The 24745-nt window shown below is 38.4% G+C and overlaps 4 protein-coding genes and 1 long non-coding RNA gene across 15 annotated transcripts; 4 read left to right on the top strand and 1 right to left on the bottom strand.

Annotated features, from left to right (window-relative positions):
- The first annotated feature begins 1647 nt into the window (after positions 1 to 1647).
- On the top strand, positions 1648 to 3055 carry LOC108614493 (uncharacterized). Of its 3 annotated transcripts, none has more exons than XM_089462660.1 (3): positions 1648 to 1864; positions 1909 to 2367; positions 2834 to 3055. In XM_089462660.1, exons 1-3 carry the CDS (start codon positions 1859 to 1861, stop codon positions 3038 to 3040), a joined length of 672 nt encoding a protein of 223 aa, XP_089318786.1. In that variant the 5' UTR covers positions 1648 to 1858; the 3' UTR covers positions 3041 to 3055. The 3 variants fall into 3 exon arrangements, with proteins under 3 accessions (XP_089318786.1, XP_017864147.1, XP_017864138.1); XM_018008658.2 differs by having other exon boundaries at positions 1649 to 1864; positions 1928 to 2367; XM_018008649.2 differs by having other exon boundaries at positions 1650 to 1864; positions 1923 to 2367.
- Positions 3056 to 8619: 5564 nt separating this feature from the next.
- Positions 8620 to 16982, top strand: MICU3 (Mitochondrial calcium uptake 3). Of its 8 annotated transcripts, XM_089463001.1 has the most exons (12): positions 8621 to 8943; positions 12422 to 12566; positions 12629 to 12739; positions 12797 to 12844; positions 12986 to 13068; positions 13292 to 13357; positions 13507 to 13578; positions 14020 to 14127; positions 14222 to 14627; positions 14696 to 14853; positions 15658 to 15723; positions 15877 to 16982. In XM_089463001.1, the coding sequence occupies exons 1-12, from the start codon at positions 8692 to 8694 to the stop codon at positions 15958 to 15960; spliced, it is 1599 nt and encodes a 532-aa protein (XP_089319127.1). In that variant the 5' UTR covers positions 8621 to 8691; the 3' UTR covers positions 15961 to 16982. The 8 variants fall into 8 exon arrangements, with proteins under 8 accessions (XP_089319129.1, XP_089319127.1, XP_089319128.1 ...); XM_089463003.1 differs by lacking the exon at positions 14020 to 14127 and having other exon boundaries at positions 8620 to 8943; XM_089463002.1 differs by lacking the exon at positions 13507 to 13578.
- On the bottom strand, positions 16658 to 23532 carry Ire1 (serine/threonine-protein kinase/endoribonuclease Ire1). 2 transcript variants are annotated; one of them, XM_018008405.2, is made up of 8 exons: positions 23116 to 23532; positions 22900 to 23014; positions 20049 to 20492; positions 19766 to 19988; positions 18618 to 19702; positions 18361 to 18551; positions 18137 to 18301; positions 16658 to 18079 (listed from the first exon to the last, which is right to left on the bottom strand). In XM_018008405.2, the coding sequence occupies exons 1-8, from the start codon at positions 23293 to 23295 to the stop codon at positions 17201 to 17203; spliced, it is 3282 nt and encodes a 1093-aa protein (XP_017863894.1). In that variant the 5' UTR covers positions 23296 to 23532; the 3' UTR covers positions 16658 to 17200. The 2 variants fall into 2 exon arrangements, with proteins under 2 accessions (XP_017863894.1, XP_089319126.1); XM_089463000.1 differs by lacking the exons at positions 22900 to 23014; positions 23116 to 23532 and adding an exon at positions 22551 to 22846.
- On the top strand, positions 20624 to 22107 carry LOC149270487 (uncharacterized). Its single transcript, XR_016268699.1, has 3 exons — positions 20624 to 21337; positions 21405 to 21776; positions 21831 to 22107. It is a non-coding gene; the product is annotated as an uncharacterized LOC149270487 (long non-coding RNA).
- A 144-nt stretch (positions 23533 to 23676) lies between the features above and the next one.
- On the top strand, positions 23677 to 24712 carry Mrm2 (Mitochondrial rRNA methyltransferase 2). Its single transcript, XM_018008639.2, has one exon. The coding sequence runs from the start codon at positions 23741 to 23743 to the stop codon at positions 24611 to 24613; it is 873 nt and encodes a 290-aa protein (XP_017864128.2). The 5' UTR covers positions 23677 to 23740; the 3' UTR covers positions 24614 to 24712.
- Positions 24713 to 24745: the final 33 nt, after the last annotated feature.

Raw genomic sequence — 24745 nt, 5'->3', positions numbered from 1 at the left:
TAGTTATCAGACGGAGCAGTCTCTCAACACATGCATATAAATATTGGAGCACAGATTATTAGGTTCTCAACGTGGGATCGTCGTATATTTATATTATTCTCAATGTTAATCGAATATATGAAGCTTATATTCTCAGTATTAATGAAATATATGTAGTTTATATTTATATCTATATGTGACTATATCAGCCATCCAATATTATAGGGCAACTTCCACTCTTGCATTTGTCCATTGCCCCACAAATTTTCGTTTTGCTTTGACAAAGAACGAAAAGAACAATCACGCTCTTTGTCGCCAGTTCAATCTAATGCGCATTGCCAGCAATTAACTGATTGAGCTAAACAATTTCGCAACAATGCATTAGCGTACATTAGCTTTACAGCATCGGCCAGTTTATAGGCAATAGATAATTGATGTCAATAGAATTGTAAACGTCGTCTATCAGCGCATGGCGACACGGACAGCCAACATTTAGCCCGCAGACGGACGGACCTCCAATCAAATCGAATCAATTACAGCTTGTACGGCTAATGTAATATCGAATGCTGCCTTTTGTTTATTTGAGCCAACTGACTGACTGATTAATATGAACAACTCTGAAGATAAATAACTGTTTGCAATGCAAAACAAATTCTTAACCCGTTGATTGTAATTCACATGCGGCGAAAAACTCAGCTGGAGGAATTAATTGAATGATATTATTATTATTATTAATTTTATTATTATTATTATTATTATTATTATTATTATTATTATTATTATTATAAATTTATATAATAATTCTTTTTTTTACATTTATATTTTTTATTAAATTTATATTATTCCATTTCATTTTGATAAAACATGTTTCATCTGACTTGGTTGGGCTATAATCATATCATTCTTAAAATTATATATTTAAAATATCTTATTAATTTGAACCTTTAACATTTACCTTGTATCGGTTGTCTGTGTTTTGATGAGCTTGCTCGGGTATTCAAAGCTTGTTTTTTAACTGCCTTATAAATTAAAAAAAAAATTTATAATTTAGGTGATTCGTCTGTTAATCATATAAAAACGTCTAAATTAAAGTGTTTACAATTATTATTATTATTATTATTTTTATATATAGTATACACCTTTATATATCTCTATAAAATACTAACAGCTAGCAGTTCTGTGATTATGTATATTCGAATAATTTTTCCACAGAACTACGTCAAGCTCTAGCGTTTTTCAAGTTGACATAGATTCATTGAATTTCCGGCACATTTAAAAAACAAATTCTTGAACGCTATCCAAACAAAAATTCAGTTTTTCTAGCTATACGAAAAAGTTTCGAAAATCAAAGTCAAGTATATATTTCCTAGAGACCAGCTCAAGGCGAGTGCATCGACGGCATTTGTGGTATAAATATGCAAATATCTCCGGACTCGCGTCTCGGATCTGTCGACGCAGTTGGTCGCCAGTTGGTCGCCGGCTGGAGTGGCCCCTGGCTGGGTGATCGATTATGCTGGAAGTGATTGCAACAGTTGCTAATCATAATAATAATTGATTTGTAAATATTTTGATTCAGATTGCAATGTTAATTAAAGTGCAACCGTAATGAAAGAATAATATTTATTGAAGCAAACTCAAGGTGCACAAATCACATGCCCCGATCCATAAATCAAATTGTTTTGCCTGTTGACAACGGAAACAACATCTCTCGGAAAACTCAAATGCAGCGTATAGCACTTTCGATATTTGTCAGACAACATTTTATATAGCAAGTGACAAGTTTTAGGTTAGCTTTTATATCTATCTCAAAATTTTACATTGAAATGTTGCTGAGCCATGAGCTACTTGGCCAGCAGTTGCGACAGCTCTATATTAGGGAATGGCAGTAAGTGCTACTCCGTCTTATGGCATCTATATACGTTTAGCCAGCTACCAATCCACAGCTCAGTCTCCGCCATTCTACAGAGCCGTCGCCATTGCTGGCAAAGTGTGGGCCGACGGGGGGCACGCTATCCAGGCGGCGAGGAGGCCCGGCTCGTGCACTTGGAGCAATTGCAACTCAAGTCGGACTTGCCGTACGGCCCGAATAGCACTGAGGACTCTACCTTAGTTGTGCCCCTCTACCATATGTGGATGCGCCTCCACTCCATTGAGCCCAACTCAACGGTCAGCAATCCGCTGTATAGTATTTGTCGCCTTCGACTGGAGCAGCAGTCTCTGCAGCAGAACCTGTGCCGAGTCGTCTCCATATTGTGGAACAGATGCTTTCTGAAGTTTTGTGGAGGACCTCAATTCGTGGACGCAATAACTCAAACGGCGAAAGCTCAACTAACTACGGCCATAAAAAAGCGGAATTGGTTGCAAGATTTGGTCTTTGGATTTCTATCGGTAGGAATTAAAAAATTTTATCTTTACCTGCAGCCTACTCTGTGTAGAGTTGAAGTATTATTAGTTTTACAATATTTTTACTGTCGATAGTTTTCGAGTTTAAACATATTAATATAATATAGTATAATATTAAATAATATAATTTAATATAATATTATAATGTATAATATAAAGTAATATAATATTATATAATTTAATATAAAATGGATACAAAGGAAAATATCAACATTTATCGATCAATTTTAAGTGATCGATAGGTATAATTCAGCATGAGCAGTTTGATCAGATTTATTCAGTTCATTCTACAATTAGTAATAGACTAGACATTTAGCAAAGACAATAGAATTACTATGAGTGTATATTTTATAAGATTCTGATCTATAAGAATAGTTATTATAAAATTTTCCATTATTTTAGTATGATTCCATTATAATATTTACAACACATATTTTCTCCCCTATCAAAGATAACCGAAAAACTGGAACAAGCACTTATTCCTGTGAATCCAAATCTTAGATATGCGTACCAATCGGCTGCTATGGAGATGATAAATTTGAGGGATATAAACACGCGTCTGAATTATGCTCTCGTCGATTATATTGTAAATAACGATGAACAACTGAAGGACATATTCCAAACTGGACACGACGCAGTCGTATCAAAGAATAAATAACATAATTTCATTGTACTTGAAGTGTTGTGGAATGACTGCAGCTGCAACGGGTTTTTAGCCAGACTAATTCTAGTTTAGTGGACTTTTCACGCCCATGGGCGTTTGTCAGTCCATAAACTAAGCATAAAATAGTCTGTTTGGCTAAAATCAAGAATCGAGTAGCCAAGCTGAAAAAAAGTTGGCAATTGATCGATGGAATTGCCGCCCGAAAGTGGTTTGGCCAGTCGGCGAGGCTCGATTGGTCGGGCTCCTCCATTGCTATTTACGATAGCATTAAATCTATATTTCTATGTTCGCCAACAGGTGCCATAGCCTTTGACTAGCTGGACAGTGGACGATGCTTGACCCATTTCGGTAAGCAGCCTGCGAGGTGATTCATTTGATGGGGCAACTGGCGCCTGTCGCCAGCTCCTCTCAGCCGCAATGAATGTCATCATCATGGAAACTTATGCGTTCGACACATGCAAACCGAATGCTGCATTCCAACCCATTGAGGGTGCTTCCCACACGACGACGACAGCTAAATGAATCTCATTTAATTTGCCAAAATATTTATGCATGCCGCATTGGCATTGATTTCATTGGCTTTGGGCTAACAATTTCACCAGTTTCGATGGCACGCCCAAAATGTGCCAGCCCCTAATTTATGAGCGTTATGAATCAAAGAAATCTGTCACACAACTTTATGACACTTTTTTCAGAGAGTATTTATTCGTTTCTTTTTCAGTCTGTTATTTTTTTCCCCAACTTGTTGCTGGCTGACATTTTAATTTGGCAGCCATCGATGGCAATTTAATAAATTAAGCGCTTGATTCTTAATGGGATCGCAGAGTCTGGCCAGTGGTGAGCAATTTATGGGCAGCAAGTGAAGGGCACCTTCATACGAAATGGGAACCTTGAACCTCGAATTTGGACAAGAAAACGATGAAGGGATTTACTGTATAGAGTAAAGAGAGTATTTAAAAATCATTAATTTAATTGAAATGAATATAAAAATATAAAAAATATACATAAGCTTAGGCTCTATTTAATTAAATTCAATTCAAATTCAAATGTTGTATTTTTTATTTTTTATTTAGAACATTTAAATGATTTATACATTTTTAACTAATTTTTGATATATTCTATTCATAGTGTAAAAATTGGCAAAGCTATATCTTTTTTTTTATATAAACTATTTTGTGGTACATAAATTTGTCTGCTGCTCGCATATTTAAGGAATTTTTCAAATATTTATAGTTCTGCCAAGTAAATATATTTCTCGCAGTTCATTTGGTTAATCACTTTTTTTCAAAATATTTCAAATATGTAAAGTATTCATAAAGGTAAAGTTCTTAAATTTCTCTTCTACAAACAAATGCCTAAGCTCCAACTTTCATCTTATCTATGGTAGCTCCTTGTCTTGTTACCGTTTCCCATGGTACGACAGACACCTGTCTGGTATTGCTTGGGGCATCCGAGAGAAAGAGTCTTGAAGCTTTAATGTGAGCAATTTTTATTGTAGCTGCAACGAAATCGATATCAATATCGCGGCTATTAACCAAATCAGTGGAACGGCTATCGCGCGATAGACAACAATTTATGGAACTTGCCAGCAATAACAATTAATAAAATTAGAAGAAAAATATAAAATAAAAAAATACAAGCATATACTCAGCGCCGGCAGCTCTGGTGGCCAATGGAGCATTTGTGGAGCTCAGATTACGGCGCTATCAAAACTTAATCAAACGTGAGAGACGATAGACGAGACAAAAGAGATGCATTGAGCATTGAGGAGAACTTCTCCGAGTTCTGTCTTCCTCTTCTACCACTATCTACCACTTGGGATGCTATCTTAAAGAGCTGCAAACCGGCCGCAGCTGAACCCGTTAAAACAAGCAGCACGAATGGCTATGCGGAGTCTGCTTAGAGTCTGGAGTCTAGACTATAATCCTTTGGAGATCTTGTTGTGCGATAAACTTGGCTTTGCGTCTGATTAGTGTGGCCTAATGTGACAGCCAAGCGACGTTCCTAACTGTAGTTACTATTCTCTCTCCGTCTCGCTCTCGCCCTCTCTGTCTATCTCCTTATGACTATGTCTCTCGCTCTTTTTTTGAGTGATGTAATTGGAGCGGCATCCAAGCATTGTTGACCAGCCCGGGCCTTCTTGCCTTGCAACATAAATCAAGGTGCAACAACATGTTAGATGCCAACGCGGGGCAACTTGTTGAACAGGCCAAAAGGAAAAACCGGCTGCTGCCGCTGCCGCTGCCGATGCGGTTGCCGTCGTCGTCGCCGTCGCCGTTGTGGTTGCCAGCGCCCCCAACAGCAACCAAACATTTGTTGTCCTTAGGTGATGCGACAGTTGGCACCCTTTCGATACCCTACTTTGCTATGAAAATATAGTTGGAATGGGTAGCATAAAATTGTGGATATTTATGAAATCAACTGAATACAATTTTTGGTTTGTTTAATTGAAAATGAATCACAACTCATTTGTTGTTTGTTTTAAATTTTTACTTTTTTTATTTTAATATTTATAAGCATAAGCTTTGCTTTTGATTAGTTCTGTTCTAAAAATATTTCTATTAAATTGAAGTTCATAAATAATAATAGTAAGATAAAATAATCAAATTAGTAATTATAATAAATAAACAAAGAAAAGAATTATAATAGTAATAAATTAAATCAGATGTTTATATAAATTTACTTTTTACCTATTTCGAAGACCCTTCAAATTAGATTGTAGATTTGTAGCTTTTTATTTATTTATTTATTTTTTTTTTTTTTTTTGCAATAAATGTATATAAACTAAAAATTTGTCAAGGAAAATACAAAAATTGTAAAACCTGCATAAAGTTTTAAGCTATGCATGTCAATATATTATATAATATTAGCCTTCCTACAGTATATATACCGATTCTGGGCTATTTCAACAACTCTGTCTCTCTCTCTCTCTCTCTCCTTCTCTCTCTTTTTTTCTTAATTCTGAAGCTGTTAATTCTTTGTGACTGTTTATAGGATATGTGCAAGTAGAGCAGACTCTCTCTCTCTCTCATATACTCTACTCAACTCGTTATGCGCTGTTCCTGGTCCTGCCACTACATTGCATATGCCGTTAAGATTTTCGAGTGTGTATGTGTCTGCATGTGTGTGACAGGGCAACGCCTTGTGTAAGTCCCGCGTGTGGTCCTCATTTAATTACAACTCAATGAGTTCGAGCGAACTCGCCCGACAGGTGGTGTCCGCGTAATTCCCCCCACAAGCATACACACGCACACACACAGATATGCCTATATACACACACACACATACACACACACAATCAAATGCAACTCCACTGAACACCTCATCAACAATGTCGAGGCACATGCATCAACTGCTGCCCAAATCACTTGACACAAAATGTGCTTTAACTGATTGAGCATTGACATTGAACTCCTCTTGTATATATATATATATATATATATATATATATATATGTGTATAGGCATATATGTTTTTTTTTTTTTTTCATTAAAGTGTTATCAGAAACGATCGACGAACAAGAAATGATCTGATCGGAAACGCAGTCAGTTCGTGAGAATACCCCAAACGTTGACATATCTCAATAATCTGTTCATAAAAATACAAACAAAAGGGGGAAGGCGCATAAATGTCAAAAATATAATCGGCTCATATATCAAAAAATGCATAAGTTTACCGTTAGATGATGCATTAATCACCTCAATCTTCAGTTCAATATTAGCTAATAGCTTTATGTGGGTTAAATGTTTGAGTTGGAGCTGCCTCTTATGCAGCTCTTAAACGCCAAACTAATTAACTTTTAGTAACATGAAGAGTAGACAAGCAAAAAGATATGCCGAATAAGATATACCCTAACTGTATGTAAATACGAGAGTTGCTATAGGGCAAAAGTTAGCTAGAGTTAAATAACTCTCTCTCTCCCTTTCTCTCTCTCTCTTTCTCTATCTCTCTCTCTCTCTCTCTGTCTCTCTCTCTCTCTCTATCTCTCTCTCTATGTCTCTCTCTCTCTCTCTCTACCTACCTCTAATCTGTGTTACATATTTGATGACTTAATTTTAAGGCTCTTAGTAAAGAGTATGAGATACATGTGTTTGCCCTGAAGGCTGGCGCTAAGTTTGAGGGCCAAGTTAAAACAAAATGTTTTCTGATTTACTTTTGGCTTGGCAATAAACGATGCGGCTGCAAGTCAAAAGCTAATTGAAACGACTTTATTACTACCAAAAATTGAACGTTTTAAAGTTGAAATTTATTCGGACAAATATTCATATACCTACGCTTATAACCGCAGGATACTTACAGCACAAACAGAGTCAGAGAGAGTGAGAGAGAGAGAGAGAGAGAGAGGAGAGAGTGAAGCAAAGCGAAGCGAAGGCGTCAACTGAAATTTTTATGCGCCAACGGATATTTATACGTTTTAATGGCTTACGAATTGTGTTTACCAAGTTGCAGACGGGAAGGCTGGCGCTTGCTGGAGCCCGATGGCAATGCTGAAATTTTACAACTTTCGCAGGAAATGCTGGCGAACCGAAAGGAAACACAATCCTTGGCAATAAATATGAGTCAAAGATGAAGCTAAAACAGAATTTCATAATTTACGAGCTCATGAATTGGTCAGAGAAAATCGAAACCCCATTTGGACGCCAGGCCCTGACGCAGTCGACTTCGGTCGAACTGAAAACAATGCCAAGCATTTCATAGAGCTGGCTATGCCACTTGCTGCATGCGGTGTCAACTGATCTGGCTTGCAACACAGACGCCAACTACACCTGTGGCCTCTGCCCTCGGGGACGCAAAGGGATGCATAGGGCGGCCAGAACAGATCTCTGTTGAAATCGATATTTTGTTTATCTTTTTCTTTTGCGGTTGTGAACATTTCTATTGAATTTGATGGGTCGGTGAACCGGTTTTGATTTGAATCGCATTGCATTGATATCGAATTGGTATATTTATTTTTCTTTTTAGAAATATTTCGACATTTTTATTGATCTCATTGACTGTGAGTCATTTGAGCTTTGGACTTGTTCGGCTATTGACGCAGCAATATTTTTGTGGGAGCGGGCGCGTCATTCATCTATATTTTGGACATGCACAATAAAAATACAAAATTAGCAAAGAAAATGCGTCAAATGTTTGTTCCATTGAAAAACCGCAGTGATTTACGCTGCCAGGATTTACAAATAGTTTTTGGAATTGCGTAACCGGGAAATTTGTGTGAATTTGTGCACGTAGCCTTTCAGCGCGACGTTGATCACGGCACATCTTCTCGTCTAGCTGCCACTATGAAGCAAATAAATTTATTAGCCCAACTAATTAGAACTGAAATGAATTGATTTTTTTATTTTTCTGCTAATATACATATATTTCAATTTCGTATTTAATTTCATAATTTGGTGTTTATTTGAATTGTCTATTATATTTAACTTAGATTCTTTTGCTTGAACTGAATTTTTTTATAAATTATCTTAATTCCGTTGTAAACGATTTCAAACGCGCGCCAACTTCCATACAACACTGTGCACTTCTTTGTCTAGGTGGCAACGCTATACGCGCCATACGTGACAAACGGTTAACCAATAGACTCTTACGTATTTTCTATTTCTCACTTCGCTTAGTTACTTGCGAGCAAAGCGCGGAGCCCATCCACAATGGCAAAGGTCGTAGCGCGTCTAACGGTTAAAACTAGTGCATTTTTAACACAACAACAAAGTGCGACAGTGTATAAATCATGCTTTCGTAGTGTCAGCACTGGATTTGCAAATAAATACCAACCAAGGAATAACACACGACGTCTACTTGTACTAGTGGGCGGCAGTTTCGTCTCCTTAGCGGCACTGACTGCACTTATTCGCCTGCGAAGCGCCGCAAACACAGCAAATGCAATGCGAAAGAAGAGTCTGGTAAATAGTTGCAAAGTGATAAAGAACAAAAAAATGTGATATCAGTGCATTTGCGTGAGTGTGTATGCGTATGTGGAAAAGTCAATAAATGACCGTAAAAGACTCGCGCAGTTATTTTTAGCTTGGGGCAGCTTACGTTACGCTGCGCAGCCAGCTGTTGCGTTTGTCATAACGTAACATGAGAACAGCTGTTTTACCGACTAAGGAGTGTGTGTGGGTGCGTGTTTGTGTGTTTGTTTTGCTCGCAGCATTCGCTGCGCTTTTTAGTTTTGTTTGCTTAGAGTGCCTTTTGGTAAACAAAATCAATCCAGCGCCTGCTTTACGTAGAACAAATTAATTTGTGACGATTACTCATTGCGCACTGGCCACAGACCTTAGACAAAACGAAATAAAAGTGGTTCACGGCCTTTTTGCTTTTTGGGGGGTACCGATTTCCATTGGTTGCTGTTGTTGTTGTTGCGTGCTCAAGTTCATTGAACAACAATAAACAACAACAACAAAAACAACAAACTTGTCTTTCCACCTGTTGACATTGTCAGTTATTTTAGTGTTGCTAAACCAAAAATGTTGTTGACTTGCGTTGCGTGTTTGCTGTCGCTCTGATAAGCATTTTATTGTTGTTCCATTTACTCTATGGTGTGAATAACTAATATTTGAAGTGAAGTACTTTGGGTAATTAGCTGTCAAAGCTTGAGCAATGCGTATAGCACTGACTGCTCTGACGTGAATGTTGTTTCATGTTTAGTAACGAAATTTCTTAAGAACTCCAAATGATTAATTCGTCATTCATGCAGTAGAGCGGATTAGTAATACAGCTGGCTTCAGGAGCCCGCAGAATAAATTAGTATTATATATATTTCTGTGATTGGTTAAGCGGGGACTTTTTTGAAATTCCATATTCCGTCCATAGGGTTAGGTAGGTTGCGGTTAACCCAATTGGAACCGTAAAGCGTAAAGCTTTTAGTCGAAACAACATTTTAGCTCCCATTATAGAATAGAATAAACAAAAAAGTGTTTACATAATAAAGCCTATTATTATGATTAGATCTCTTAAAAATGAAAAAACAAAAGTATGGGTACATTTATCGTCGATCAGATATATGTCATATTATTAAACAGGTTAACAGTCTGTGAAGTAAAGCTTGGCACATGGCTTTTTTATGGTCAAATGGTGGCTATGTCTGCTGGTGTGAACCACTTCTACAAAGATTTTAATGAAAACAATGTTCGATACGACAGATAATCCATGACAGGGTTATCAGAGCTTCTTTGAATGTAATACTTTTGTAGAATAGCCAATCCCTATCTGTCTACCTAGAAAACAAAAATCTTTAAAAAAAAAAAAAAAAAAAAAACCCCACTTCAATTCTTGATTGTGAACGTTCCATGGCACATTCATGAAATCAGATTTAGGGTTGTTTGACATTTTTAATGTTGCAATTGAAATCAGATTTTATAGTCTGTTTTCAAAATGTTGATAAACCAATTATGATTAGATTAGTATGGATATGGGTACGTCAGGTGTGGGCCTGTCTATAGGGTATCTGCTAGAGTCTTATAGCTGATTTTCTGGACATTTTATTATCCCAATTTACATGCTCATATCTTATACAATCTAAGTGCTCTTGAATATTTAATTGGCTTTGCATTAATTTCAACAGAACTGCCACACAACCAAAGTACAAAAGCAAAAATAAAAATGCTTCATGTGCGGCAATTGGGCGCAGATTGTTTGCCACACACCTTGAAATCCGACGACAACAACTTATAATAATAATAATAATAATGAGAAGTGCATTTGGTTTAGTTGATAAAGTGTCCAAGTAGCTGAGAACTCCGCCCACGCACCTGCCAACGCGCCCACAGAACGTATGCTGACACAAATGCCAGTTGCCACGAAATTTATCTATCAATCGATCTGGCTAGTGTGGATTTTGATACACCCACTATAAGGCTGGCTGGCTGTCTGGCTAGCAGGCCCAATGCCAGACGCAGGCGTGGCTATGGTTCGGGCCGCAGCGTCCCTGACATGTGCCAAGTCCCTGAGCCACGTTATGACAACCACGACGACTGCCTCTCACGATGATAAATGAGTTTTAATTGTTGCCTATAAGATACAAACATATATAAAGCGCCTGCAAAGCGCCTGCGGCTCTCCTGCCTGGCCTCTGGATGATGTCAGCCGCAGTTATGAAGAATTAACACACGATTCAATTGCAGCGCGTGGGCGTGCAGCTCTGCTGCTGCTGCTGACTGCTGCTGCTGCACATGTCTAATATTCAAATTGCGCACGGCTCTTTGTCTTATTAAGGCCCAGTCGCAATGGCTTAGGCAAGGGTATCACAAAGCTCTGCTACTCTGAATGGGAAGCAGAGGAAGACTAAAAACATAAACTAATCCTCTATACAAGCGATGAGTCCTAGAAGGAAAAGCTCAAATTTTTCCAATTTGATTTGATTTTTTTCTATAAAATATAAATTAGATTGAGTTCGAGAATTAATTAAGGACAGGTTTAGAATATCTAAACTGCATTATAATCTAAACTTCTCATAGATTAATATATGTATATTATTGATTTTTATTTTATTTTTTTACTAGCTTAAGGCTTTTAACATTTTAACATTTGTAAATTGTTTTTGCTTCATTATTGTTCAGCCAAGGTTCTATCAACAATTTTGCACAGATGTAGAGGGATTTGATTAAATGTTCCTTAATAAAACAGTAAACCCCAAGTCTGTCTCATCAGTTGATCAACCAATCAATGATTCATTATATCCGGTCAAGAGTGACATATATGCAGTATGAATAATTTGAATGCCACTGCATGTAGGGTATTTGCTAGTCGCACGCCGATAATTAGATCACTTTTGCTTAGTTTTATTTCGGGGCACACATGCCCCAGACAGTCGACTTTTGCATGTGGCCTGAAAATTGAGTCATTTCTTGGGGCGGCACTGCCCAGAGCTTGTGTGTGTGGCATTAAATGTCAGATTTATGGGGCTTAAGCCAATTTATTTTATAACCAAATACATACGTCCGCATGGGCCGACCCCCAAAAAAATCTTGTGACCAAATCAATTTGGCACTTTATTGGGCCGAGCTGCTTAGCCAATGCTTAACGTGGGAATCCTGTCGAGGCCATCAATATTCCACTTTAAGGCCACATGCAGCGGACTACAAATAAGCCAGGCATATATATGCACATCATATATATACACATATATCTGATATATTCATAATAACATCGCAGTTCAAGTCGCGTTCAAGCATTAATCAAAACGTCACCAGACGCACGGCCTGATTTCCGATATCGATCGGTTATTTGTCGTCTGCATTTGCCGCCTTTGTGCGCCAGCTAAGGAAATTACTGGCGATCCGATCGGGCGCTGATTTATGCCCATTATATATATTTATATATCTGTGTGCGTATGCATATCAAATTACCCAACGTTTCATCTTTTGTCGTCTATCAATAAAGCATCGCGATGACACCGATCTGGAGAACGTTAAACTAACCGCACGCGAGCGACGCTTCATTAAGTTCGCTTCCGTGGAGTACGAGAATCAGCTGTACATGACACCACAAGATTTTCTGGAATCTGTCGTCGAGCAGGAGCCCAGGCGTGAGTAAAAATAATAATAACGAATTATAACTAAATCCTATTAATAATTGCTCCACTTCCAGCTCGACTCAAGCGACGCGTGCTGAGCACCGATGAAGTGGAAAAATACAAGGATCATACGCCAGCTATCAAGAAAGGCTCCTCACATCTCTTTCGCAATCTCAGGGACAAGGGTAAATACGAATAGTGATTAATTAATTAATTATAATATTAATACATTTCTTATTTAGGCATTGTTTCCTACACGGAATACTTGTTTCTGCTCTCCGTTCTAACCAGTAAGTATTGGACCGAGTAAAATATTTGTCTTCTTCACTTAATGTTTATACATTATACAAGTGCATAAGACCTTCTTATGATATATATTTATATGCAACGTATTATTTAAGCTTCAACTAAATATTATGTATGCATTGCAGAACCCAAGTCCGGCTTTCGCATTGCCTTCAACATGTTCGATACGGACGGCAATCAGCGAGTGGATAAGGCCGAATTTCTAGTCGTAAGTACTACAAATATATATGAAGATGGGTACATATTATATATGTGTATATGTTACATGTAACCAGTATTCATGGAACTATTTTATTTAATTTTAAGTATATATATATATAGTTTTTTTTTTTTTTTTTTGGTTACTTATAATTCCTATATTATTTTATTTTTTACATTTAAATTAAAATTTTTTATTTTATTATAATTTATTTTTATTCTAATTTTAACAGATTATTGCCATTTTGGCTGGCGCTATCAAGTCCATACAAGATGTGGAACCAAAAACCAAAGAGCTTGTAAGATTTATTTACTATGTTTTAATTATAATTCTATTAATTCGATATTCTATCTGAATAGCCAGCGTTAGCAGCAGGATTTATCTTAAATTATTATTTACTTTTAATTTTAATTGAATACCATAATTTTATTTAATAATATAATACAGCTACGGCGCTTAGTACCCTTTGATGAGAAACCAGTTTTGAAAAATTTGCCTACTTCACGACCCAGGGGTCTTGTAAGTCAACGAGAAATCGACAAAATACAATAAAATATCTTATGGCTTTGCTTTACAGCAAACAAAACTACGCTCGACGTTGTCAAATATGCGTAAAGCGCATATGTAGAAGCTTTGCATAGTTACGTTAGTTGCGCGTTACTTTACGTTACGTTATGTTATGTTATTTGAGGCTATGTTATTTGCGAAGCTGTACAATTGCTTTTTTACTGCCAAACCCTATATTCTATTTATCAATAATGTATGCTTTTAAATTTGATTACGTTATGCATTTACGTTACGTTACGTTCTGTTTTTTACGTTTTCACAAAACCCCACCCCTTATGCCCGGTGCAACCAAAAACCTTACTAAACCTAAACCTAACTGTTCTTCTCTCCAAATCTAACTACCCCCATAAACCCCTCCACTTGAACGATTTGTATATAACCGAAAAAACCCAGATGGAGCGCATATTTAGCGGCGCTTGGAAAGAAAAACACGGCGAGCAGACGCTAGAAGAGTACGATTCCGATTCCGATTCCAATGAAAGAGAAGAAACTGCGATCGAGGTAAGGTTGAGCATGCGCTAGTTAACTGCTGTGTGACTAAACTGAATATAGAATGACCAAACCAAATGCTCTATATATGCACATATATTTGCAGCGGGATTATGTGGATGATGTTGAGGGACTACAGCGACGCCATATGGTGCCCACCACTCTGCAGCTGCATCTGTTTGGCAAGCGCGGCACCGGAGTCATCACCTACGATCATTTCTACCGTTTCATGGACAATCTGCAGACCGAAGTGCTGGAACTGGAGTTCAATGAGTTCTCCAAGGGTCAAAGCTTTATAACGGAGCTAGATTTCGCCAAGATCTTGCTGCGCTACACTTATCTGGCCACGGACGAGTACGATGTGTTTTTGGAGCGTTTGCTACAGCGCGTCAAGGATGAAAAGGGCATTTCCTTCAATGATTTTCGAGACTTCTGTCATTTTCTGAATAATCTCGATGATTTTACAATTGCTATGCGTATGTACACACTGGCTGATCGGTCCATATCCAAGGGTGAGTCAAGTGACTGATAAATTGACTTAATTTTATTTATTTATTTTTAATTTTTTTTTTTTTTATAGATGAATTTGCGCGCGCTGCCAAGATCTGTACGGGATATAGCCTCAGCGAGCACTTGATTGATACGGTCTTTGCCATATTCGATGCGGATGGCGATGGCCTGCTGCACTATAAGGAGTTCATAGCCATCATGAAGGATCGCTTGCATCGCGGCTTCAGAGTAAGTGGTCGTTTCTTTGATTACAATGAGGCACTGGATGCATACGATGATCCCGAGTATCCCATGTTCCAAGCCTGGCGCCACAGTCTCTGTCGCCAATTGGACTACTACATTGACAGCGATGCTCTTTGGCACTAATCTAAAACAGCTTTTGTTCTCGTTATCGCTTATGTATGTGTGTGTGCGTGTGTGTCTGTCTGTCTCTCGCATCTGTGAGTGTGTTTAATTTTAGCTCTAATCATTATTTGTGCTTAAGCTTAAATGTTCCTTATTTATCACTGTTCAGTTAATATTTTAATTTGTATTGTCACCAGTTGTTTAACGACTCAATTGGATTAAAGACTTATTTTATTTTTAAGATCTTGATTGGCCACAAACATTAAAATTTACCAATAAACAATAAATTCGATTTTTATTTTATGCTAATTTAAAGATTATTTTATGTTCTTCATTTAATTTGTATCATTCTTGAATGTTAGGGTAATGCCTGCAATTAATTAAGCTGTATCATAAAATACTGTCTCTCAGTTTAATTTATGCAGGAATACCCCAATTAATTTCAGAGTTTCTGCTTTTTTTCTCACACCTTCCATTCATAATTGATAGTGTTCATTTGTTAATTTATTACTTGTCGTTGTTGTTGTTGTTGCTCATTAGCTAATCAAATATTTTTGTTATGCCAAAAAGTTTATTATTGTTGACAAACCTGACTCACATGCCTATGCGTATAGCTGAAACCCAGGTCTAAAGTTCCAGTTTAGTCATAGTGTGGCAAATACACTCGTGCTTTCTGTTATTTCCTAGCAAGAAGCTGATATGATTGAGATGCGGTGTAAAGAGCACAATGATAAAAACGTTGCCCAAGCAAAGGTTGGTTCAAGATGGTATGGAACCCCCCACTTTATTTTTCGACTCTGCGTCTCACCCACTTGTCGTATCTCCTTCTTTTGCGCACTATAACTATTTTTTGATTGCCACAAAAACTTTCCCTATGAAACTAATCAAGAAACTATTGCCTTACAGTCGATGGCCAAGTCGGAGGGGTGGGATGCATTCAAGCACTGTTTGCAACATGAAATGATATCCCTCAAGAAGCCTTCCTATTAGATGTCTCTGAAAAGCAAAAATACTCGATTGATATGAAGAAGCTTTTACTACGCCAAAGTGAAACAAAAAGATAAAAACAAATGATATACGTATAACCAAATTCTAGTTACAAATTATTTTCTTCTAAAGAAACAAAATCGAAATCTCTTGTTTTAGCTCAAAGTACATAGAAATACAATTTATGATTGTTAAATTTATGAAAAGTAAATTATTTATCAATAAAAATGTTGCACTTTGTTAGATGACTTCACTTTTATATATATAACTTGCAGCTGTTGTGTTGCACTTCCAATCGAAGCCAAACAGCGCCGGGTATTGTTATGTAATTAAATAAAACTAATTAGACTATATTTACGTATGCTTTGTAATTAATATTTTATATAATAACAAAACTATGAATCCTAAAATTTTAATCGAAATAACAGGGAAACAGAAATAGCAGACATAATTGAAAAAATCGAGGACTAAAAATTATCATTTATAGGCGACACCTCTACGTCATTATCAATTGAAGCGGAACTTAAGGAATTCGATTTTTCAATCAATTAATTAAAATCATTCAAACCCTTTCAAAATCCAAGAAAACTATATAGTAACACAAGTTTTTTTCATACAGTTTATTCATTTTTATTAAATTTATCAAAATGCAAATAAGGCTGTTAAGGGTATATAGAAAAGTGCATAGGAAACAAACGTGTTTTACTATTATGAAATGTTTAATACTAAGTGCATTTTTTAAATAAGAATATCTTAGTTATAAGTTATCAAATTCTGAGAAAATTCTTCCATTCTCAATCTTTCGCTTGTTGTTTGTTTTGAGTCTCTTGTTACACGGTTTTAGAGGCATATAAAACTTGCACTATTTTCTATTTAAATTTGCACCTGGGCATTAAAACATAACTACATAAAATTATCACAGTTAAATTGCGTGCATTCGATAGATACACTCTTCATATCGTTTCACTTCCATAGACTTATCGTACACTCTTCGTATATATATATATATATATATATATATTTATTTATATATAAAATAAATTTAGCTTTTATCTTTCGTATGAATTTTAGAATCAGTACGATTTTCATTGATTTGGTTATAAGAAATCTAAAATGAAATCGGGAAATTGTTTTGGAATAGTCGCATTGCACAATTAAATAATAATAATTATTACTAATTATACTAAAATCAATATTACTAAATATAATAAAAGTTTATCTAGTCAAGTGCTTTGTTTTAATTCTAATCCGTCGTAGTCGACGGTAGTGTCCAGCTAACAAACTTTTCCTTCTCCTGCTCCTTGGTCCCTGCTGCATAATTTCTATTACTTGCCTTGGAACGTCTAAACTTGAAATTGGCGTAAACATCGCGCTTGCCAATATCTGCGTCGAGTGGCTGCGGATCCGTCTCTAGATTGCGTTGCAGTCCCACACCGGGCATCATCTCCTCATTTGGTATTTTACGAAAGTTGTAAGCACCCTTACGTTGCTTAATCTGCTGCTGGTTTAGAGATGATTGTGGCGCGGGCGGCGTTTTTTTGGGACTACCTACTTTGGGCAGCGGTTTGGGATCACGCATTAGCATGGGAAACATTGCATCGTCGGCATCAAAGTACCAGGGACGCGAAAAGTGGTAACCGACGCTGTAGTAGGGCTTAAAGATGGGCTCATTCGAGCAAATACTGAATGCATGATAAGCATGCGAGATGAGCTGCGGAAAGCGTTCCACCCAGTAGTTAGTGAACTCGTGTGGTATACAGCCAAGCAGCTGCTGTGCCTCGAGCGTCAGCTCGTGGTAGTGATGTTTTTTATTACGCAGAGCGCGCAATAAGTCTCGCACACTGGCGCCCATGTATCCTCGATATTTTCTCAAGTCATCTGTTATCAATGGATCCAAATGCATGTTCCAATCGTCCAGAACAACAATACGTCCATTCTTCTCCAACGATTTGAGTGGCTCGGTATGAAATTGAAGCTTCTCCACACGATCGCTAACATCCTGCAGAAAGCTGAGCATCTTTGGCTCATCCCAGAAGAGTGGATGATTGCCAATGCAGCGCGCCGGCGGTCGCGCTTGAGGATCCTTATGTATCATATCTGATATAAGCTGTTCCGCCAGTACCTATGCAAAGCATTTCAATATGAGTATGTCTCTTAGTTGATACTAATCGTGACTTACAATTTTGCTATGCTCAGCGTCATCTTCAGCGCGCAGCTTGGACAAGTTATATTCGTGCGACAGTATATTTGCCTGACGCTTGAGAGTGTCGCCAAAGGCATGATGTCCACCGGTCAACACATAGTAGTAGACACAGCCCAGCGAGAAAATGTCCACCGCCGTGGTCTGCAAGCAATAAAATGCATCAGAATTCATTTGAAATCTGTATATGCAACAGGACTTACGGTTCGCTGAGCACGCATCATCTCTGGGGCTATCCAGCCATCGGTGCCCGTAACGCCTGAGCGACGCGAAAAACTGGTGCGTCCAAAGTTGAGTTTCTTGCACAGTCCAAAGTCCGAAATCATAACGCGCACTTTGCCCTTAGGATCGGGCAGCGACAACAGTACGTTCTGTGGTTTTATATCGCGATGAACTGGTAGGGAAATGAAAATCATTGAAATAACGAATAATATAATATCGAATTATCAGTACAACTAACCGATATCTAGTGAATGTAGATGACTCAGTCCAGCAGCTGCTTGAACGAGAACTTGCCAAATATCAATATGCTGGCGCAGTTCGATAGCACGATCGCCCTCGGTGTAATCCTGCAGGGTGGCGTTACAAAGCTCCACGGCTATATACCGAAACTGACGATCCTGTTCTGTGCAAAAGTAACGCACCACATTCTCGTGCGCATCCGATTCGCGTAGCAAGGCCACCTCGCGATCAGCAAAAGTGAAGCACTCCGGGAGCAAACGCTTCACAGCCACGAAACGCTCCTCGAAGCTGCCCTTAAAGACAAAGGTACCCTCGCAACCTTTGCCCAAGACTTCATTAGAATTGAAGCTTATCTTGCCGACACGCACATATCCATTGCCCAGATCAAGTAAATCTTGAGTACTGATGTTGCTGCCGTTGCTTCCCGTGCTGCCATTGTTGCTGTTATTCCCAGCCTGCTGGGCCATTGTCTTGGATCCATTCTCGCTTTGCTTCTGCAGCTCACGCATGGTGCTGCATGTGTACCAGAAGAGCGCAACCATGCCTAGGACAATTACAATCAGTATTTGGTGCACCTTGCCACTGGGATGATCCATGAACCATTCGTTAATAAACGCCTGCACCTTGTTGCTGTTGGCCAAAATGATGGTCTTGGTACGATTGATGGTGTTCGAGCGCGCCGAGTCCATGCTAATCTCAACCAAGTTCGGATCTGTTTGCACTCCAATATCCGCAGCATTCTTTTCATTATTGGCTAGCAGGCCGTAGCCATCGTTATAGTTATGTATGGTGGCCAAGCTGTGCACATCTTTGCTAGCCGAGGGAGTTGGCGATAAGTGCAAATTGCCCTGGTTGACCTCATTGGGCATGTTGTAGTGTCCCAGCATAATGCCAGGATTTTCTTGCAGCACATCGTTGATGTAAACGGTGCGTGGATCATTACCCTTTTTATTGTCTAACTCCACAGCTGGTCCATCAAGCAATTTGATGGGCGGCGTCGCAGATATGCGTGGCGTATTCTTATTTACCAACGACGGCAGAGCATAGAGGCCACGCTGATGTTCGCCAACGTACAAAGATTGACTGCAAAAGAGATGGGGCGTAAGTATATTGGACAGATCAATTGTAAGAGTGAACATTGCTTACAATAGTTTAACTGTGTTTACATTGCCCGTCTTCGATTCTTCCAGAATGGCGTCATAAGCCTCATCGGAGACCGTCGTAAAGGGCACACTGAGCAGCCCATCGGGACCCAGCAGAAAAGCAGCTACAACGGGACTTTTCAGATCACGTTGCCATAAAAATTTGCCCTGCTTCCGATCGAGGGTAACAATTTGGCCATTGCTAGTGGTAGTCAAGTGAATGTATTCTATAGATATACGAAATCGTATTAAGAACTTTACCAATATTAAATAGTACGAATATTTACCATATTCCTTGGTCAGCTCTGGTGGCGTGCTGAGCGCATTGTAGTCATAAAAGGTAATGTTCCAGGGCTTGGCATTCTTATCCTTGGCCTGGCTGTCGTACATCATGACGGTGTACTGTGTGCGTCCCAGGTAAATGGCGCGCGATGTGGCCCAGCCAATCTGCTCGGCGTCACTGCCATCCATTTGAGGGTCGCCAAAGCCCATAACCTTCTCACGCCTGCCCGTCTTCGGATCGACCATGTACCAAGTGTCACTCTTCTTGCCCGAGTACAGAATGCCATCGGATGAGCGACACGGTGCATTGGCCACCAACTGCGGTATAGTATAAGGCAGCTTCTTCAGACTGCCCATTTGTCCAAGCTGATAGATGCTGCCATCTCTAGGATCAGGCAGATAATGTGGCACCTGGACATTTTGCTGAGGTTCCGCTACAATAGGCGGATCTGAAACAGATAATACATATATATTTATTCAAGTTATTTAATCATATAAATAAAGCAGCGAGAGAGTTGAAGTCAATTTAAACATTCGTATCATATCTCTTTTATTGATATAAGAAATGACAAAACACTTGAGCAGATATTTGCTATGGCCAGTGCATGTGGCTTTATCTTTATCTCTGCATATATATTTGTATATAAGTATATATAGCATCATGAAGAATTTTAAGATAATTCAGAGTTGCAATCATAAGGAAGGTAGAGCATTTTCAAAGAAAGGTGTAAGAGGGGTTACAATTACTTAAAGGAAAAACTCTTAACCAACTTAAGCAATTAAAAAAGTAACTGTTAAGCGTATGTCAAAGTGTGAGTTATTGCCTGTGACAAAAACAAATCTAATATCGTTTGTCAAACTATGTGGAAGCCTCTAACGCCCTGCAATCATCGAAAATGTGTTATTACAGTATAATAATACGGCACAATTGTTGTAGTTCTTCGAAAAGTGGACTTGTTGTGGGTAGTCGGCAACAAGCGAGCGCATAACAAAAGCGACGTTTGGCTTTATCAACTCTCGGTAGTGCACGCGTTCTTCGTGCTGAGTCTTATCACCAAAATAACCCACAACAGACCGATGATAATTAATGAAAATACATTCTTGGGAAGCAGAGCGGGAGGCGGAGTGAGAAGAGAGAGAGAAAGAGAGCAGAGAAAGGTGTACCATGTAGGGACAGCTTTACTTAGTGGCAACCATTTCTGCTCGTCAGGTCATTTAACTCGGCTCGCCGGGCACTCTAATTAGCAACTAGATTCTAACCGAAAATACCGCTCCGCTTAGAGCATGTGATGAGGTAATAGTCAGTAGTCATATCTACTACAATCAATCAATAAAAATAATATTTATAAATATAATAAAAGCTCTATTGAATGTACACCTGTAGTCCTGGTCCTCGCCTCTACACCATGCTTCACTGTTTACACTATGGCACTTGGCGCATTTGCTATGGCTGAGTGATTATAATAAAGCAAGACTAATCTTTCTATAGCATTTATAAACTCATTACATATCATGTTTATAATGTATGCAGTTCCATTTATAATCAACCATTCAATAATTAATATACCAGAACTCGCTTGCTAGCAAAATCGAGCTCTGATGTTCTCCACATGTGTTTGTTTTTTCCACAAAAGTAGTATAAATTCTATGAAATTAAAAGAAATTGAAAAATACCGCGTTAAATTCTCAATTTTTAATACATAGTATAGAGTAATACTATATTTAGTTTATATGTATGTATATACCTACACATGTTGCTATAGTCTGGTAAACTCATATTTTTATAGACTTATCGCAACAAGCCATCTTTCTGGGGGCGTATCTTTTTCAGCTGTACACCGGATGATGATTGTGGAGTAAATAATAAATAATTGTTAGGATTTGGCAAGATAACAAACGGACGCGACAGTTGGGCTACACAACAAATTTGATAATGCAAATTCTGTCACGCAATCGGTAGAGAAACAAGAAATATTAAATAACTATTTATAGAATCTCAAACATAATGATATGTATTTTTTCGATGTCAAATAAATAAACAACCAGCCATGAAACTGCGTTAAGCTAGTGTATGTATGTATGTATGTATGGGATGCATTACTGACAGACTAAGCCACCTGGATGCAAGCAGTACACACTAAGTAAAAAGTAGAAATTCGGAAACGTTTTTAATAACAGCAATTGCGTAGCGTTGGCAGTTTAATTAAAAGAACTACAAACACATACACAAATATAACTATGTTGTGAGCGTGGCTCGTCTAGATTACGCATGTACCCACATACACACGCCCGCCCATACAGACGCATGTTCACGACTGCATACATACATCGTGTGTTCCGTTATCAGTTGAAAACAATAATACAAAACAATATAACGGCGCATTGCGAGAGCAAAAGTGTAATTAGAGTAAAGCAACAGCAACGTCGCCGGTTGTTACTGCTCTGGCATATAGTATGTTTTCTATCTAAGCATTCATACGCACACATGTGCATATGCACATACATACAAATTTTGTTGTTTTCGCACAATGAGCTCATCGAAGAGTAATTCACTTTTCTTTATGCTGCACTTTCCGCAATTATGGCAAAATGCCTTAAAATGCAACAGATTTTCTTTATTTTTACTGCATTTGGGGTCGTGGCGTGGCCGGTGAGTAGGTTGTGGAGAGTGGGAGAGTTGCCATATGCCTAATATCTCACACACATTCGTAAAGCGAAAGAGAGTGACAGACGATGTAAAATGAGGTTACTTTTTACGATTGCATTGCAAACACAACTATAACTTTGAAACGGTAAAGGTCTCCTGTGAGTGTGTCACTTAATTATACTTATACATATGCCTGTGCGTGTAATTACCATCTGCTATTGTCCAGCGTATTTCGCTGGTTATCGGATCGATTGCTGTTAGCCCGCCACCCAGCGTGGAGAATACCATCAATGCCTCCTCGTCGCGGGCAAGGTCTGTGCAATCCTATAGTAGGAAAACGGAGAACCATTTCATTAATTGGCACCAACTATTTATTTGATTAGCTGCACTACAATGCCCGCATTATGCTTATTGCCTCCTCTTACCGTTTTTTCTTCGGCACTGCTCACAACTTCTGCTGAGTCGGCGTTTGTACCTGTCGATTGTTTTGCTGCTGATGCAATAACGCTGCTCAACAGAAAAATAAACGCGCAACAACAAACGAAGTATTTCATTTTCGAAAATCTATATGGCATCGACTTTACTATTCTTGTTGTTGTTAACATCGCGCGAACAACACAGCGAAACAATATGTATATTTTGCGTTTGATAACTAATGCAGTTGCAATTACTTGCAGTTCGTTGAATGTATCATATTTTCACAATTTTTTTTTCTTTTCTTTAATTTGACACTATACACACACAATTACATTATTTTACATTTACTGCGTATTTCATTCATTCGTCATTGTTGCGTAGAGTTGTACTGTTCGCGAGCATATGAATAAGAAAATTGTTCAGAAAACTCAATTGAACTGGGTCCCACTGGTTACCATTAACAGATCTAATGAACGTTCATACTGATACATTGAACTGGCTCAGCACCTAAAATATATTTTAGCTTATAACTTTTTTGAGGATAATAATTAGGTTTTCTTCACATATTCATATTAAATAAGCAGAGACATACCACCTACATTTAGCGCGTCAACTGTGCATAACAAGTTTTGCATGGAACTAGTCAAATTGAAAATACCGAAAATGCGAAATATACTAAATACCTTACAATATGCCAACTTCAGTGCTCACTGCAACAGCTGTTTTGTTTATTGTTGCACAATGCGACAACCGGTAGTCAGCTCATGGAATTTATTAGTTAAACGGTTCCTACATACAAATAATGCAGCGCAATTCGCCAAACAACAGCCCAACAACCTTAAGGGTAAAAGCAAAAGCTCTCAGGATTGGTTAACACGGCAGCTGGCGGACCCGTATGTGGAAAAGGCGCGCATGTTAAATTTCCGATGTCGAAGCGCTTTCAAGCTTCTTGAAATGGATGATAAATACAAGATTCTTAAACCTGGCGATGTAGTGTTGGACTGTGGAGCCGCGCCAGGTAGTTGGACACAAGTAGCTGCCGAGCGAACCAATGCAAATGGCAAAACGGAGCGTATGCCGAGGGGTGCTGTATATAGTATAGATCTTCTTCATTTCCACGCAGTGCCAGGAGCGACAATATTTGGAGGAATGGATTTTACTAGCCCTCTTGCTCAGCAACGTTTACGAGAGTCGCTAGCTGGTCGCTCAGTCAACTGCGTTCTCTCGGACATGGCACCCAATGCAACAGGCGTGCGTATGCTTGACCAGGAGAGTATTACAAATCTGTGCTATGAAGTACTCAGGTTTGCACTTGCAATGTCGGCACCGCAGGCCAATTTAGTTGTAAAAATCTGGGACAATGGCGATGTACCCAAACTGGAACGCGATATTTTGTGCTATTACGAAAAAGTTAAAAGGGTAAAACCACGCGCTAGTCGTGGCGATTCTGCGGAGCATTTCTTACTGGCGCGCGGATTCAAAGGTCTAGCACCAACGGCTACATAGTCATATTTAGTTTTAATAGTCGTATGCAATTGCAAAAATAAAATAAACTAATATTTGTTACATATTTTTTGAAAGCTGAAAATATATTCATCTTTATAAGTAACCGTCTTTATTATTAAAAGAGTGCAACTT

This window comes from Drosophila arizonae, chromosome 2, assembly GCF_054131065.1.
Source record: "Drosophila arizonae isolate 15081-1271.41 chromosome 2, UAZ_ARI_1.0, whole genome shotgun sequence".
NCBI lineage: Eukaryota > Metazoa > Arthropoda > Insecta > Diptera > Drosophilidae > Drosophila > Drosophila arizonae.
Note: the sequence above shows the minus strand (reverse complement) of the source record. Positions and strands in the feature narration are given on the sequence as shown.